Consider the following 15353-nt stretch of genomic DNA (forward strand, 5'->3'; position numbering starts at 1 on the left):
CATCATCACCATCATCATCACCATCATCATCATCATCATCATTACCATCATCATACTAATGAAAGTCTGTTTCAGACTGTATCAAGTCTCTTATAATAATCTTTTTTTTCATCATTGGACAAAGACATTTGGCATATATTCTTCTTGTGCTGTAACTGACATTTCAAAATACATGAAACCACAAACAATAGACTGACAGACCCGTTATAACCAGTGAGGGGGCACGGGTGGCCCAGTCGTCCAAGGCGCCGCGATTCGATGTGCAGAGTTGCGTCCCTTGGGCACGCCAGAAACCTATGATTTTGGGTTCGAATCCCGGTTCGCCCCGATTATGTTTCTAGGTTTGTCAGCACCATACCCGTGCTCATGGGTTTCAGGGAAGTGGTAACGTCTGAGACCTGCATCACTTCGGGCTTTCCTCCCACATTAAGCTGACACGCCGTGATATAACTGGAATACTGTTAAAAGTGGCATTAAACCCAACTCACTCACCCACTATAAACCAGTGATTGATAATAATTACTAGAAGGAAGTTGCTAAAATTCATTCAACACAGCTTAAGGAATTGTAAATATTTGAAAACATGTCTGACTTGTTAACATGAAAACATGATATTTCCTTCACCAACTGTAGTTGGGAGGGGGGGGGGGGGGGGGGGCTAAACTCACTGGGAACACAATCCTCTACTCCACTGTGCACTTAAGCTCTTGAAACAGGCGGAGAATGGGTTCTGTTGTGAATAGTTGTAACCTTCAAACGTTACAAATGTGTTTGTTTTGACAATTCCTTGCATGTGCTGTTGATTGGAAGCCCCAAATGTGTTTGGTAAATAATGGATCAGTATTGATAAATATCCTAATGGTGATTGATAGTGGAAGCTGTGAGTGTTGCTGCCATGGTGACATCAGCTTTAGTGTGCTTGTCGTAATGATGGGAGAGTTGGAGCAGTGTGAAACATCTTACAGGTTCTTGCAGTTTAAGGAGCGGTCGGGTAGCCTAGTGGTGAAAGCGCTCGCTCGTCGTCACGCCGAAGACCCGGGTTCGATTCCCGACATGGGTACAATGTGTGAAGCCCATTTCTGGTGTCCTCCGCCGTGATATTGCTGGAATATTGCTAAAAGCGGCGTAAAACCAAACTCACTCACTCACTCTTGCAGTTTAAACTGGTTCTGTGAATTTTAGTGTTATTGTTTTCTTTCAATGGTTGTGAAGAGGGTGTGAGTACTAGATCACCAGCTGTCACCAACTCAAGAAGTGGAATCTTTGGTTTTGTTTGTTTGTTGTTTAAAGCCCCAGCTTAATTATATATACAAAGTCGGGGCCAGACAATTAATCCAGTGATTGACGTCATGAGCATCGATCTACGCAATTGGGATACGATGACATGCATCAACCAAGTCAGTGAGCCTGACCACCCGATCCCGTTTGTCGCCTCTTATGACAAGCATGGTCGCCTTGAACTATTTTATTTAAGTAAATCTATAAAACTATGTAGACATAACTTTTGTCTTATTGATTAGTATGTCTGGGAGGTGGGATCTTGTTACCTTAGGCAAGTATCTATCTAAAAAGTTGTAACTGAGACTACTGATATTTTGTGTTTGCATTTTACCTTGATTAATGTATTACTTGCTAACTATAATTACTATATGACATTTTGTATAAATGTTACACAATGATAACTTATAAAAGCACTTGTGGATCTAATTATTATATGAGAACTTAGTATAAATGCTATATCATGATAGAATTCTGGCCCAGTTTAAGTCCCCTCTTACAAACAACAGATTTATGGGCCCTCTTCTTACCCAGATCGACAATGGGTCCATATGGTCATGTGGCCGACACTAGGATCATGGGTTCAAATGGTCCTGATTGTGTTCGTCAGAATTATACGTATGCTCATGGGTTTCACCAAAGTGGTAAATGTTTCAGATGTTTCAAGCCAAGAATACTATCACCGGCATTGTCAAATCAGGTCTTTTAAAAACACATCTGTGAAAACGAAAACCCTAGTTTCTTGTCTTTCCTTCAAGATAAACAGTTGATGATATGGAAGAATATGTCCCCAGTAAAAACAGAATCTGTAGGTTTTTCCTGAAAATACTTATTCTATATATAGGTTCGTTCATCTAAGCCCCCTTCAACATTGGCTCAGATTTCAGCGCCATTGATAATTCCTCTCACAGGGGAGAATTTTTCGGAAAATGTCTGCAAGCAGTTGCAGAAATTCTTGTTAGATTCCAAATGTCAAGGCATCCTGCCTCTACCAGGATCTATTATCAGATCCCATGTGGGCTTCATCATGTCTTTGTATGTCTTGAGTACCTGATTTATGTATAACATTATTTCCTATGGGTTTGGGTTGGCTCTAAGTATGTTTTTCAGAAAAAACAACTTTCAAGATTTGATACAAGTTAGGCCATGGAAGCTAGAAATGTTTTAGGGTGCCGTTGTCCAAAACAACCTCAGCACTACGACTGTCGAAAGTCTATGTTTAGGTATGGGAGTTACGATCACCTTAACGCTAAGATCGCCTTGTAGAACAGCACCCTGGTCATTGTGTGGGCATGTTGAAGATTCAATGCAAAATGTTTCTTGGTGTGTAAACATGGTAAATCAATACAGGTCCTTACTATTAGTTGGAAATGAATCTGTAGTCATGTGGTGATTGCCGGTGTGAGGGAAAGTTGAGGTCTGTCCTTGGGTCACTGCGAGTGTTGTGGAGTAGCACTATGGTCTGAACAACCTACTGTATACACTGACTGCAGTTTGCTCAACCGGGTCATGATGCAAATAGTCAGCTGATGACCTCGCTGCCTGTCATTACAGTGAGTTTGAAAATGGCTATGGAGAGAGACTTGATTTCATCATATTTAATATGATGGAGTTTACTTTATGTTTCAAATTGAGGCTACCCATGATGGTCAGTTCATGGGCACTGCCAATAGCCACATACATCTCCAGCATCTTTGTTACATGAACTGACTGAACCTGGTCGTCATATGTCAAGGAGAAGGGCCCATAGTAGACTAACATTAAGTCTCTGAAATCTTATATTACACAATATCCTTCTTGAATCTAAAAAAATTTTAAAAAATCCCTATGCTATGGAAAAGAGCTAGCTAGAGCTGGCTAGACTTGCTTTTGTATGCATTTCTAGATTATTATTTTTCGTAAAATAAATATATTCCACAGTCGTGGTGCAGGACTAGGTCCATAGTTTTGAGATGATCGGAAAATGGTATTCATCATGAAACTGTCTCTACATTCTCAGATGTGTGGTCCCTCAAGGAACTGGGGACCTTCAGTGGGCAGGGTGTGTATCAAGCATTACAATTTAATGAGTAGTAGTTTTTATCACAGGGCTATACAGGATTAGCTGTATCCCATGATGATCCATAATGTTTTTTACATTTTCTCCAAAGTGAGGTGGGTTTGGGACTATGTTATCTTTATTTCATAAAACAAAATTTATTGGAGAATACCAAGAATACCAACACACACAATACGCACACATTGAACTTGGTCCTTTAATATAATGTCAGTTGTCAAGCACTTGATTTTATGGATAACAGAGTCAGCTTCATATGAAGCAAGAAATTAGAAAAATATTTTCTAATTGGCAATATAAATGAGAGATTCTTAGGATTTAAATTGACAGGCCAATGCTCGAGACACATTTAATGCCTGTGTGATAGACCTGCTGGAAAGATGCCTTCAGTCGTTGACCACAAGTATTTACTTTACATGGTGATCGATTCCATGTATAAAAGCTTACCCCCACACGTCCCTAAATGCAATTAATCGTTCCTCACAATAGCCTCCCGGCTCTCGACTTGGATTAGAATCAGTTATCAGCTAGTTGTGTTATAACTATACCTATGTATTGTGTAGAGGTCAGCTGATAGCATCGGGGTCAGGGGTCGACAGTGGTGTGTGGCTACTGTGTGTAGTGTGCCCTCCAGAGGTAACAGTGTGTCACTATCAGCTGTTAGTGTAACAAAGCCTGCCTGATTACTCTGACATTAACAGTAATTGAGATAATCAAATCTGGCTATCGTGGTTACTCAGAGTTGGACGAGCATTTAGTTTCTGAAATCAAAATATTTGAAGATTTGTTGGTTAATTTTCTTTAATATATAATAGAAAGGCACCCAGCATCTCTTTATTTTCAGAAAGTTAAGAAATCTAGACTTGCCAAAGTATTGGAGACTTTTAGTTATTTTTTAGGTTTTTAGTGTCTGGAGTTACTCCACTCACTCACTCACTCACTCACTCACTCACTCACTCACTCACTCACTCACTCACTCACTCACTCACTCACTCACTCACTCACTCACTCACTCACTCACTCACTCACTCACTCACTCACCTGTAAAGCAGTGCATGAATATTTATTCTTTCATCACTGACACAGTGTTTATATATTACCAGCCGTACAAGATAGGAGATTAGTAGGATAAGTTACCCAATCACAACATGTCCAGCCGGTGGCCATGTAACAATAGCCAGGCACCTACTCCACACAGTGATGTTAAGTCGGTCCTACAACAAACAGGGCTACAACAACCTCGCCTCAGATCACTGTGTCAGTGTTTTCATGCTGTCACAGATACAGGAAATCAAAATGAGAACCGATATTCAAAATGTCCGACTGATGCAAAGAACTTATGACAGAACAGCTCTTACATTCACCAGGGGATTCTGGGTTAGAATAGGTTCAGAGCAATCTTTGCTGGTCCGTGGTAAGAGGCGACTTAATGGATCGGGTGGTACAGCTTGGTGACTTAAATTGGTTGATTGAGTGTGTGATTAATCACTGGATTGACTGGTCCAGGCTGCCATTGCTTTCGTACTGCTGAATGTGGTAACAAACAAACAAATGATTTCAGCCCTTACACATTACTTTTTTGTCGTGTTCATAGTTTGCTGTATATTTAAACAAGTTGTCTCAATATATTGTGTATCTGAAGTTTGCCTAATCTCTACATGTTCAGGATAATCTATTTAGCAACTGAAAACGTTTTAGTTTCATCGATATTTCAACTCAGTACGTCCACTACTGATTGATATCTGAAAACAAATTTAACTTGGTTTTAATAAGCGTCCCCAGGACGTTCATTACGGTGAGTATGGTAGGTCAGGTTAAATGTTCCAGCTGCTACAGTTGTGGATATAAATATACATGCCCTTTTAATTAATAGCGCTTCAAATGTATTTGGACCGTTAGATGAAAGGGCAACTTGCGGTTTGTGTGGGACAATTTAATGTTTGGCATGTGATAGAGAGATTAATTACCTCCAATGGTGGCTGTGTCTCTAACAATATCAAAATGAGCTGAAACTACAAATCAACAGATTGAGTTGCAATGTCATAGAGCTTTGTGGTAGCTACAAGTTTCTGTAATGGAAAACGTAGCCAAATTTCAATTTCAAAACACTGTGACTCTGTGATGTGTGCCTCCTCATTTAAACACCTTTAGACAGAGTCTTTGTCTGCAAACCCTCTACAACTCGTGAAATGTTCATTCAAATCTAAACTTGGATCGTGCATTAAAATTTCAAGACTTTACAGGTTTTGTTTGTATTTAAATTACAATGGCAATTAGCCAAGTGACATGGATCAGCTTACTGATAATTACTAATAATTAGAACGTTTAACGGCTTGCCACGCGGGGCTCATTAGAACAAGCTTTGTGTTGATGATGGTTTGTCAGTTCCTGTCATCGATGATTTATTTTCAAATCAAAGAAATGCTTGTTTTTTTATTTAATTTTTCTGTGACTGCTTTGGTTAAGTCCATTATTGTTATGCAATGTTGTGTAAACACAATGGATGTTTACAACCCAGCATGCCATATGGCTTTTTTATTTAAGATGGAGAGACTGTGTGACAAGATGGTGGGTTGTTGAAGTCTGTGGCGGGGGCAAACCTTTCAAGGAGGATGTAATAAATAATTTTTTAGAGTTTTATTCTTATCAATCTCATTACTATACACCCAATTTCCCCTCACTTGTTTTGTTATCCTCTAGTGCAACAAACAAAATTGCTAGTCCCATCTTTGTCTTGTAAGTCACATCCACTGGCAGTTAATATACACCAGTGCCTTCAATAACCTTTTAATTAGACATTTAAAAAAGATTTTGGATTTTGATGACAATCTATTAAATAATATTTTGTGACCTCATTTGTGATAATTTTCATATTAATCTGACCATATTTTTCATAATTTTTTTCAAATATGGTTAACACTTTTATATCCTTATTTGTTGTGAAAATGACCCTAATTATTGTCAAATTATATCTTAATCTGAGTCTGTCATCATAGTGTAGGGTGCAGGGTATATACAGTCAAACCTCATTAAATCGAACCTTGGAGATTGTGTTGTGACTTGAGATATCCGAACATGCCAGATAACGAGGCCTAAATAACGATTGCATATATGAGAAATTAAAAACACAACATGTGTATGTGATGACAAACTAAAATGTATTTCTCCGGCAATGTTAAATATTAATTGTGACAATTATATACAGTGTATACCTTTTAAGGCACAGCAGCAATCACTACTTAGTGTGTCCTCTTGACAAAACGGCCATCATATAGCTGGAATATTGCAGAGTGTAGCGTTAAACAACAACAACAACAACAAAAATGGACAAAAACAACAAAGTGCCACCCTTGCCTTATGTTTGTAAACTCACATCCTGGATATTGTGAGAAGCATCACACATCTTTAATTCCGTTGATCCGACTTTGATTTGCATGTTTTGATATAACCTGGAAGTACCGCCATGTTTTTTACCCATGTCTACTAAAAGCATTTAAATGGCAATAAAGATTACCAAAAGAATTTGATTACTAGATAATTACATAACTGGTTGAACATGTGGTATATATTGCTCTGTACTTTTATAGCGATGTTTGATGTTTGAAGAAAATTAGTAGATATATTTGCGCTTCTGAAAACTTTTAATGTGGCAATGTCATCTTCAAGACAGAGGTACAAAATTCTGTAGTCAAGTCAAAGTTGGGACCCAGTCTAAGGTTCGAGATAGCACTATGTAGTTTTATCTCAAATTTTGGATGAGCGAATGAGCAATTTGATATAATACCCTGGATAAGCGAGGATGATGGACCCATGGCATTCTGGGTAAGAATGTATGTCCTAAGCAATATATGCTGGCTGTGAGAGGCGACTGAATGGAAGGGGTTGTCAGGCTCGCTGACTTGGTTGATGCATGCCATTGTATCTCAATTGCCTAGATCGATGCTCATGATATCCATCAGCATATTGTCTGGTCCAGACTCAATTATTTACAGACCACCGTCATATTGCTGGAATATTGCTAAGTTCGGTGTTAAACAACAAACAAACACATAGCAAAATGTTTGGTGATATATGTTTACTGGGTAAATGCAAGGAACATTTGTAAAGACAAGTTTTAGTGTGTTTTCTTGTCCCTGTATTGATTTAAAGTAACAACACACCAGCGAAGGGTATGTGTTGCACCAGGATCTCATTTTTTTACAAAAGATCAGTTTGAGTTTGATGACCCATGGGTGAATAGTGATTCTGTCCTTATAGTATGTAAGTCTAGATAAGCGGACAGTACTCTAGTCATTTAGACAACATGTTCGTATCATTTACATAATCTAGAACCATAATTTAAACTAATTATTATTACCTCAGAGACTTGTGCAAGTCTAGATTAATGCCAACAAGAAAAGGGCTAATGTGGAGGATGCAGGCTCAGTGTGTGATTGTAGACTGTCGCTCGTCTCCTGTGTCTAGGGCTGTTTATTGGTTACCTGTGATATATATGTTGGGCATGAATTATTTGCAGGTTGAGATGTCAAGATGATGTTTTAGTGAGCAATATGGTTTATCTGACTGAGGTTTAGCATCTGCTTCAGGTGAAGTTTAGTTTCTTGTATTTGTGGAACCTGGGAATGGTTTTGTCTATTTGTCGTGCAACAGAGTGACAGATTTTGTAGTTGCCATGGCAACATTTACCTGTGATATTTTAGTGAAGACATGCAAGTTTAGAAATTCTTTCCTTTCACAGATGGATACCATCAGTTGAGCTGAAATGGTGGTGGGGATAGTTTGGGGAATTGATTGTCAAGTCGTGATTTGTCACATTAATCATTTTGCGTTGTTCTTCTATTTTTCAATGTTTGTTCAGTAAAACTAGATCACATCTAACAAAAGAAGCAAAAGTACTTAATACACGACATTACAGCACTATATATTTCTAAAAAGACCTCCCTCCTTTTTCACTATGTACTTAGAGTGAGTGAGTTTGGTTTAACGCCGCTTTTAACAGTATTCCAGTTATATTGCGACGTGTCAGCTTAATGTGGGAGGAAAGCCCGAAGTGATGCAGGTCTCAGACGTTTACCACTTCAATGAAACCCACGAGCACGGGTATGGTGCTGACAAACCTAGAAACATAATCGGGCCGAACAATCATAGGTTTCTGGCGTGCCCAATGGACGCAACTCTGCACATCAAATTGCGGTGCCTTAGATGACTGGGCCACCCATGCCCCCCTATGTACTAAGAAGTAGGTAGTGTTAGAAATTGGCATGAGGCCTATAGTCCTTGCCAAACTGTCCAATAGTTAAGGTATCATAAGGACCAGTAGAAATTTGCCCCTTTTAAGGTTTCACAACATGTTATGATATCATGATAAGTACTTGTGGACTAAATATGTTAGTTTCTATCGATGAGTAGGCTGTGAATAAACATTCATAATAGATTAGAACAGGTCAAAACTTGAGAAGGGGAAAACTTTGTGTTTGATTATAGCAATTGATTATTGATCGTTTAGACATTGCCATCAGTCTTTGATTATTTCAATTAAATGTATACCGCTAGCAAGGATCACATGGTTACACTGTCTGGCCTGGCTGGTTGTGTGTGATCTCACCCAGGTGTGGAGTGTTGCTCATGCTGTCGACCACTGGGCCAACACGAGCCACCATGTTAACATAGCGATAGTCCTGCAGTCCTTGCCAAGTTGCCAAATGGTTAAGGTATCCTTGAACGAGTAGAAATTTGCCGTTTTTATGGGTTTTGCTGTATGTTATCATTATAAGGACCAGTGAATAACTTAGTATTGTGTATCCATGTGTTTCAGAAGTAAATTTCTGAAGCATTTAATCTGATCAGTTTACAAGTATGTTTAACTATAAATCATTCCACAAACTGCATCCTTGGAGATTGTAGGGCTCGGTACAGGTAAACACGAAGTCTTCTTACAGAACAGATATATTTTTTATAATTCCCCCATTCTATCGTCCCCCCTTCCCAGCTCTAGCAGCCTTTACTCATTACCTTTCAGTTCCCTACTGTAAGAGCCTTGAGGATTCCTTCATGGAGTTATGTTTATTTAAACTTTATTTTTAACTTATTTCTGGGACCTAGTATACACCTAGTATACAGTAGGCTGCAGAGTTGCCAGGAATGTGTGGCAATCGCTGGTGTAGCAGATGCCTCGCTGCAAGCTGTCGTCATGAAGTTGTCGTTGATACAGTTAATTATCGGGATGAGGATGCACATATATCAGGTTTCCCTGGTTCGGATCGTGTATATTATAAAGTATGGATTGATGGTGAAGTAGTGAACAGGTGTAGGTCCGTGTTCAAACATCAACTGTACTAACTCTCATCAACCACTTTACCAAGGCTAGTAAATTGTCAAATTGTGTTGAGGCCAAACCAGGTCATGTACTTGTATTGTGTGTGGTGATAAGAGAAAGATGTCTTCGTGCCTTAGCTAAGTTTAATCACCATTATAGTGGCTGTTCACAAGAGAGTTGCTGTGTCATGTGCCTGCACTCAGCAGCTTGCTAGAGAGAGTTATCTCCCCTATAATTGCTAAGGCCCTTCAAATGTTGGGCCCCACTTAGGGTTTAACTAATACCACATAGTGGATGACCAATCCTTAATTTTTGGAAAGTAAACAATAATAATTTATTTGAATATTTTGTAAGACAACACTTTCTTTCTTGTTTTCATTTAAATGTTATTTTGAGAGGTATTTATGATGGAAAATTAACATGATTAAATGCAAACTGTAATTATTTGTTCTGCCAAAGGACAGTGTTTTGATTGGATTGCTATTTTTAGCATTGTGTCAGTTGAATCTATACACAAAGATATGGTGGGGAATGGGTCCTGGGTGTTAATACAGTAGAATGGAGATGTATTGTACGCTGGATAATCAGTGATGAATCCAGGTACTATGAACTCTCCAGTTTGACGGAAACAAGACAATATTACTGGCTAGCAAATGGACATGGTATGGCGTTCACCTGTGGCTGTTTTGGGGACTGCTCGATCAGTTGTTTATTTTCAGTTGCTATACTTGCCAGTCAAAGATCTGCTTGTATGAGCTTTCAGAAAAATATTTCATTACTCAGTGAAAAGTTTTGCCGAGTCTTCAAATCTTATTTTTCATTTTTCAGAACTTTTGCCCGGCATTGAAGAATTCCTTGTGAAGACTCTTGCTGGGGAAAACCTTTCGTCTGCTGCTGAGGAGAAGCGTCTTTATTTCGTCGAGCGTCTTGATATTCTCAAACTCCCGCCTTCCATCCCACCGCGACCAAGTAAGTCTCAGGGACCTTTGTAAAACACTCATTGAAAAACGAATCATAATATTGTAATGAAGATTCTATTAAGAAATTATAAGTACTGCAACTATCGAAAACCTAGGGAAAATATGAAATTATGAATTGCAAGATACATACATTTTACATGATAGACTGTTTCAGACGAGTGGCATATATTTTTTCCTGTAAATGTTACATTAAACATGCTTTGGATAATAGCTTGTAAAAACACCTAAGCTAGGTAAACCTCCTGTCCTCGCCATTTATGAATTGATAAACTTTTGTATTACAGATAGGAAGTCATCATCGGAGCTCGTAGAAGAGGATGAAGCTCCAGTAGAGGAGGGGAATGATGTAACTGACACTGCAGAGCAGCCTCAAGACTTCGCAGCTTACCAGAGAGAAATCTCCCGCAACCTCCTGACCACTGTCGTCCCACACGTCGAGGTCTCCGACTCCGAATCAGAACAGGTATCTCCAAAGCAGTCTTTCCTCGGGATGAAACGGTGTACTGGTGCATCGTGAGATTACGTGTGACGATACGATATACGATACATCTTTGTCTGTATCCGTACAAGATGGTACACTTGCTAAAACAAATTAATCACCATTTCGTTTTATCACCCCCAGTGTTTTTGTCAGTCAAGTATTGCAAAATGTGTTGTAATTGGAGTTTCAAGTTCACTGATGAAAATTACCACCACGAACATGTGTCTCCAGCTAGTTTTTCCTTTTGAACCTGCGATGTATTTTTTATTGTCAAGACATTTCCACGGAATTTGACTTATATATGAGTATCGCAATACGTATCGTATCGTGACCTTTGTGTTGTGATACGTATGATATCTTGACCTTGCTGTATTGTTGACAGATGTTGTTGATAGATGCATTGTTGATAGATGTTGTTGATAGATATACTGTTGATAGATGTTGTGGTAGATATTGTTGGTAGATTTTGTTGACAGATATTGTTGACAGATAAGCTATCTGTGTTGCAGGGAGTGAAGGTGTATGATGACATTGACATTGAAGAACATCTGGACGGGTAAGTTCATCTCCCTCACTTTAACATAGGCTGTGACAGTCATAGCTCTAAGACGATCATAACTTACTTACTTTAACATAGACTTATGACAGTCATAGCGCTAAGACGATCGTAACTCACATACTGTACTATAGACTTATAACAGTCAGAGTGCTAAGATAATCATAATTTACTTACTTTAACATAAGATTATGACAGTCGTCGCATTAAGACGATCTAAACTCCCATACTGTCACATAGACCTATGACAGTCATAGCGCTAAGACGATCGTAACTCCCATACTGTCACATAGACTTAAGACAGTCATAGTGCTAAGACGATCGTAACTCCCATACTGTCACATAGACTTATAACAGTCATAACGCTGTGACGATCATAACTCAGATACTACAACATAGACTTATGACAGTCATAGTGCTAAGATTATCTAAACTCCCATACTTTAACATAGACTTATAACAGTCATAACGCTGTGACGATCATAACTCAGATACTACAACATAGACTTATGACAGTCATAGTGCTAAGACGATCTAAACTCCCATACTTTAACATAGACTTATAACAGTCATAACGCTGTGACGATCGTAACTCAGATACTACAATATAGATTTTTAACAGTCATAGCGCTAAGACGATCCTTACTCCCATACTTTAACATAGACTTATAACAGTCATAACGCTGTGACGATCGTAACTCAGATACTACAATATAGACTTATGACAGTCATAGCGCTAAGACGATCTAAACTCCCATACTTTAACATAGACTTATAACAGTAAAACGCTGTGACGATCGTAACTCAGATACTACAATATAGATTTTTGACAGTCATAGCGCTAAGACGATCGTAACTCCCATACTTTTAACATAGACTTATAACAGTCATAACGCTGTGACGATCGTAACTCAGATACTACAATATAGATTTTTGACAGTCATAGCGCTAAGACGATCGTAACTCCCATACTTTAACATAGACTTATAACAGTCATAACGCTGTGACGATCGTAACTCAGATACTACAATATAGACTTATGACAGTCATAGCGCTAAGACGATCTAAACTCCCATACTTTAACATAGACTTATAACAGTCATAACGCTGTGACGATCGTAACTCAGATACTACAACATAGACTTATGACAGTCATAGCGCTAAGACGATCTAAACTCCCATACTTTAACATAGACTTATAACAGTCATAACGCTGTGACGATCGTAACTCAGATACTACAATATAGATTTTTGACAGTCATAGCGCTAAGACGATCGTAACTCCCATACTTTAACATAGACTTATAACAGTCATAACGCTGTGACGATCGTAACTCAGATACTACAATATAGACTTATGACAGTCATAGCGCTAAGACGATCTAAACTCCCATACTTTAACATAGACTAATGACAGTCATAGTGCTAAGACGATCGTAACTCCCATACTGTCACAGTGGGTAACGGGTATTTCTGTCTGCAGACAAGACGATGAAGATAAAGATGAACAGGACCTGTATGAGATTCCAGTGGCTCGGCTCCAGCTGTCGGAAGATAGTGCGGGCCAACAGTCAGGTGACCGATCCAGTCTGGCCACTGCCGCCAGCCTGGATGAACTTGCAGAGGAGGTGGCCGACATCCCCGTACCCCCGCCCCTTCCACCTCGGCGCGACCGAACTTCCTCCGATCTGACCACCTCGGGGGGCGATGACAAGCCCCCGGATCTCCCAGCCCGCCCCCCTCCCAAGATGGACGTCTACGATAAGAGTGATAAATCTGAGAAGAGCGATAGGTCTGACCATACAGAGTACACACTAGGTAGGTGAAGTCTAGAAACACAAGTCTCTCCAGGTGGCCCAGTTGTCTAAGGCGTCACAATTTGCTGTTCAGAGTTGCATCCCTTGGGCACGCCTTAACATATGATCTAAGGTTCGAATCACAGTTCACCCTGATTATGTTTTTAGGTTTGTCAGCACCATACCCATGCTCATAGGTTTCACCTGAGCGGTAGACATCTTTCCTCCCACATAAAGCATGGCGTGACATAACCGTAATACTGTTCAAAGCATATGTAAAAAAGAACTCTCCCTCAGTGATCTGTTGGACAAAAAGATGTCATTGATATTTGATTATTGCTGTGATTGTTGTGGTCTACTGGTGTATAAGGATCCATTTTGATCCTCTCCGTTCAGAATAGCCTCCCTTAGTGGTGCCAGGAACTGCTGATTCTGCGTTCAGATTGGCCCTCGTGTTTATCCTTAGTTTGTCAATATGACTTTGGGCTTTCACTCAGTACACTGACATGCATAGATGTAACTCGATCCACGCAATTGGGATACAATGACATGCATCATCCAAGTCAGCGAGCCTGACCATCCGATCCCGCTAGTCGCCTCCAAAGACAAGCAAAGTTACCTCTTACGGCAAGCATGGGTTGCTGAAGACCTATTCTAACCCAGATCTTCACAGGTCTAGCAGCAAGTAACCCATTTAATTCCAAATTTGTCTCCCCAACAAGCTTATTAGTAAACGTGTTGTCCAGAGGAGCAAAGATTAACTTTTTATGTAATTTGAATTTTAGATCAAATTTAGATCCCGTTTGTCAGGAGGCTGGGGAAGGTGACTTGTGTAGAAATGTAGAGTAATGACTTTAAAGCAAGGTAAGGGGCGGTGGGGTAGTCTAGTGGTTAAAGCGTTCGCTCGTCACGCCGAAGACCCGGGTTTGATTCCCCACATGGGTACAATGTGTGAAGCCCATTTGTGGTGTCCCCCCGCCATGATATTGCTGGAATATTGCTAAAAGCGGCGTAAAACAATACTCACTCACTCACTAAAGCAGGGTAATAACTACACTCAACTCATCCCCACCAATCAAGACACTCCTCCAAACAGTTTAAATACACCTCACCATTTTTATTTGTCATTAAGCCCAATAGGTCCTTACATTCGTAAGTGATGTCCCAAGTGAGTATTGCTTGAATGACTACACAAGAACTGACTGCTTCCATTGGAGTGCACTCAGGCAGTTAGGTGACTGTTCAACTCACAATTATGAGGTCGACAATGGTTGACTTTCACATTTAGATATTTATGATCGCTTGTTAACTGGAGTAGAAGTTCAACATTTGCCTTTGGATTCCATAGAAGTGAATGAAAACAGGCTTGGCATAAAGGCATATTTTTTATGACCACAATAATTTCAGTAGTTTATTCAATCATTCACAATGACATTTCCGTGTCTGTCTGTCACCATCTGCACTTGGAGAAGAGTGCAATACCTTCAGTCGGGGAGACATCTGCGTTATACAGGGATGGCTTCTAGCTTGTCGTTGGGTTGTCTCCCCATGGCTGGGTGTATGCTGGGTCTAGCTATTGCTTATGTCAAAGTGTACTGGTAGGTGTTAGCGATAAGACCATCGTAACTGTATGTAATAGTTGTAGGCTGCACAAAGTGATATTTGAGTTATGACCATCTTAACTGGTCGTAATAGTGGTAGGCGAACAAAGTGTTGTTAGAGCTGAGACCATCGTAACTGCACGTAAAAATGGTAGGCTGAACGAAGTATTATTAGAGCTACAACCATCGTAACTGCACGTAGTAGTGATAGGCGAACAAAGTGTTGTTAGAGCTACAACCATCGTAACTGCACGTAATAGTGGTAGGTGAACAAAGTGTTGTTAGAGCT

The 15353-nt window shown here is 39.6% G+C and overlaps 1 protein-coding gene across 7 annotated transcripts in view; it reads left to right on the forward strand.

The window, feature by feature from the left end:
• LOC124115168 overlaps window positions 1-15353 on the forward strand; it is a 144442-nt gene that overhangs the window by 63291 nt on the left and 65798 nt on the right. For all 7 annotated transcript variants that reach the window (XM_046476051.2, XM_046476048.2, XM_046476052.2 and 4 more), the window contains exons 2-5: window positions 10479-10619; window positions 10915-11093; window positions 11621-11667; window positions 13151-13485. In XM_046476051.2, the coding sequence (XP_046332007.2) occupies window positions 10479-10619; window positions 10915-11093; window positions 11621-11667; window positions 13151-13485 (702 nt within the window). The remainder of the gene's footprint in view (window positions 1-10478; window positions 10620-10914; window positions 11094-11620; window positions 11668-13150; window positions 13486-15353) is intronic.

This window comes from Haliotis rufescens, unplaced genomic scaffold (genome assembly GCF_023055435.1).
Source record: "Haliotis rufescens isolate VD_foot unplaced genomic scaffold, xgHalRufe1.0.p SCAF_13, whole genome shotgun sequence".
NCBI classification, from domain to species: Eukaryota; Metazoa; Mollusca; class Gastropoda; order Lepetellida; family Haliotidae; genus Haliotis; species Haliotis rufescens.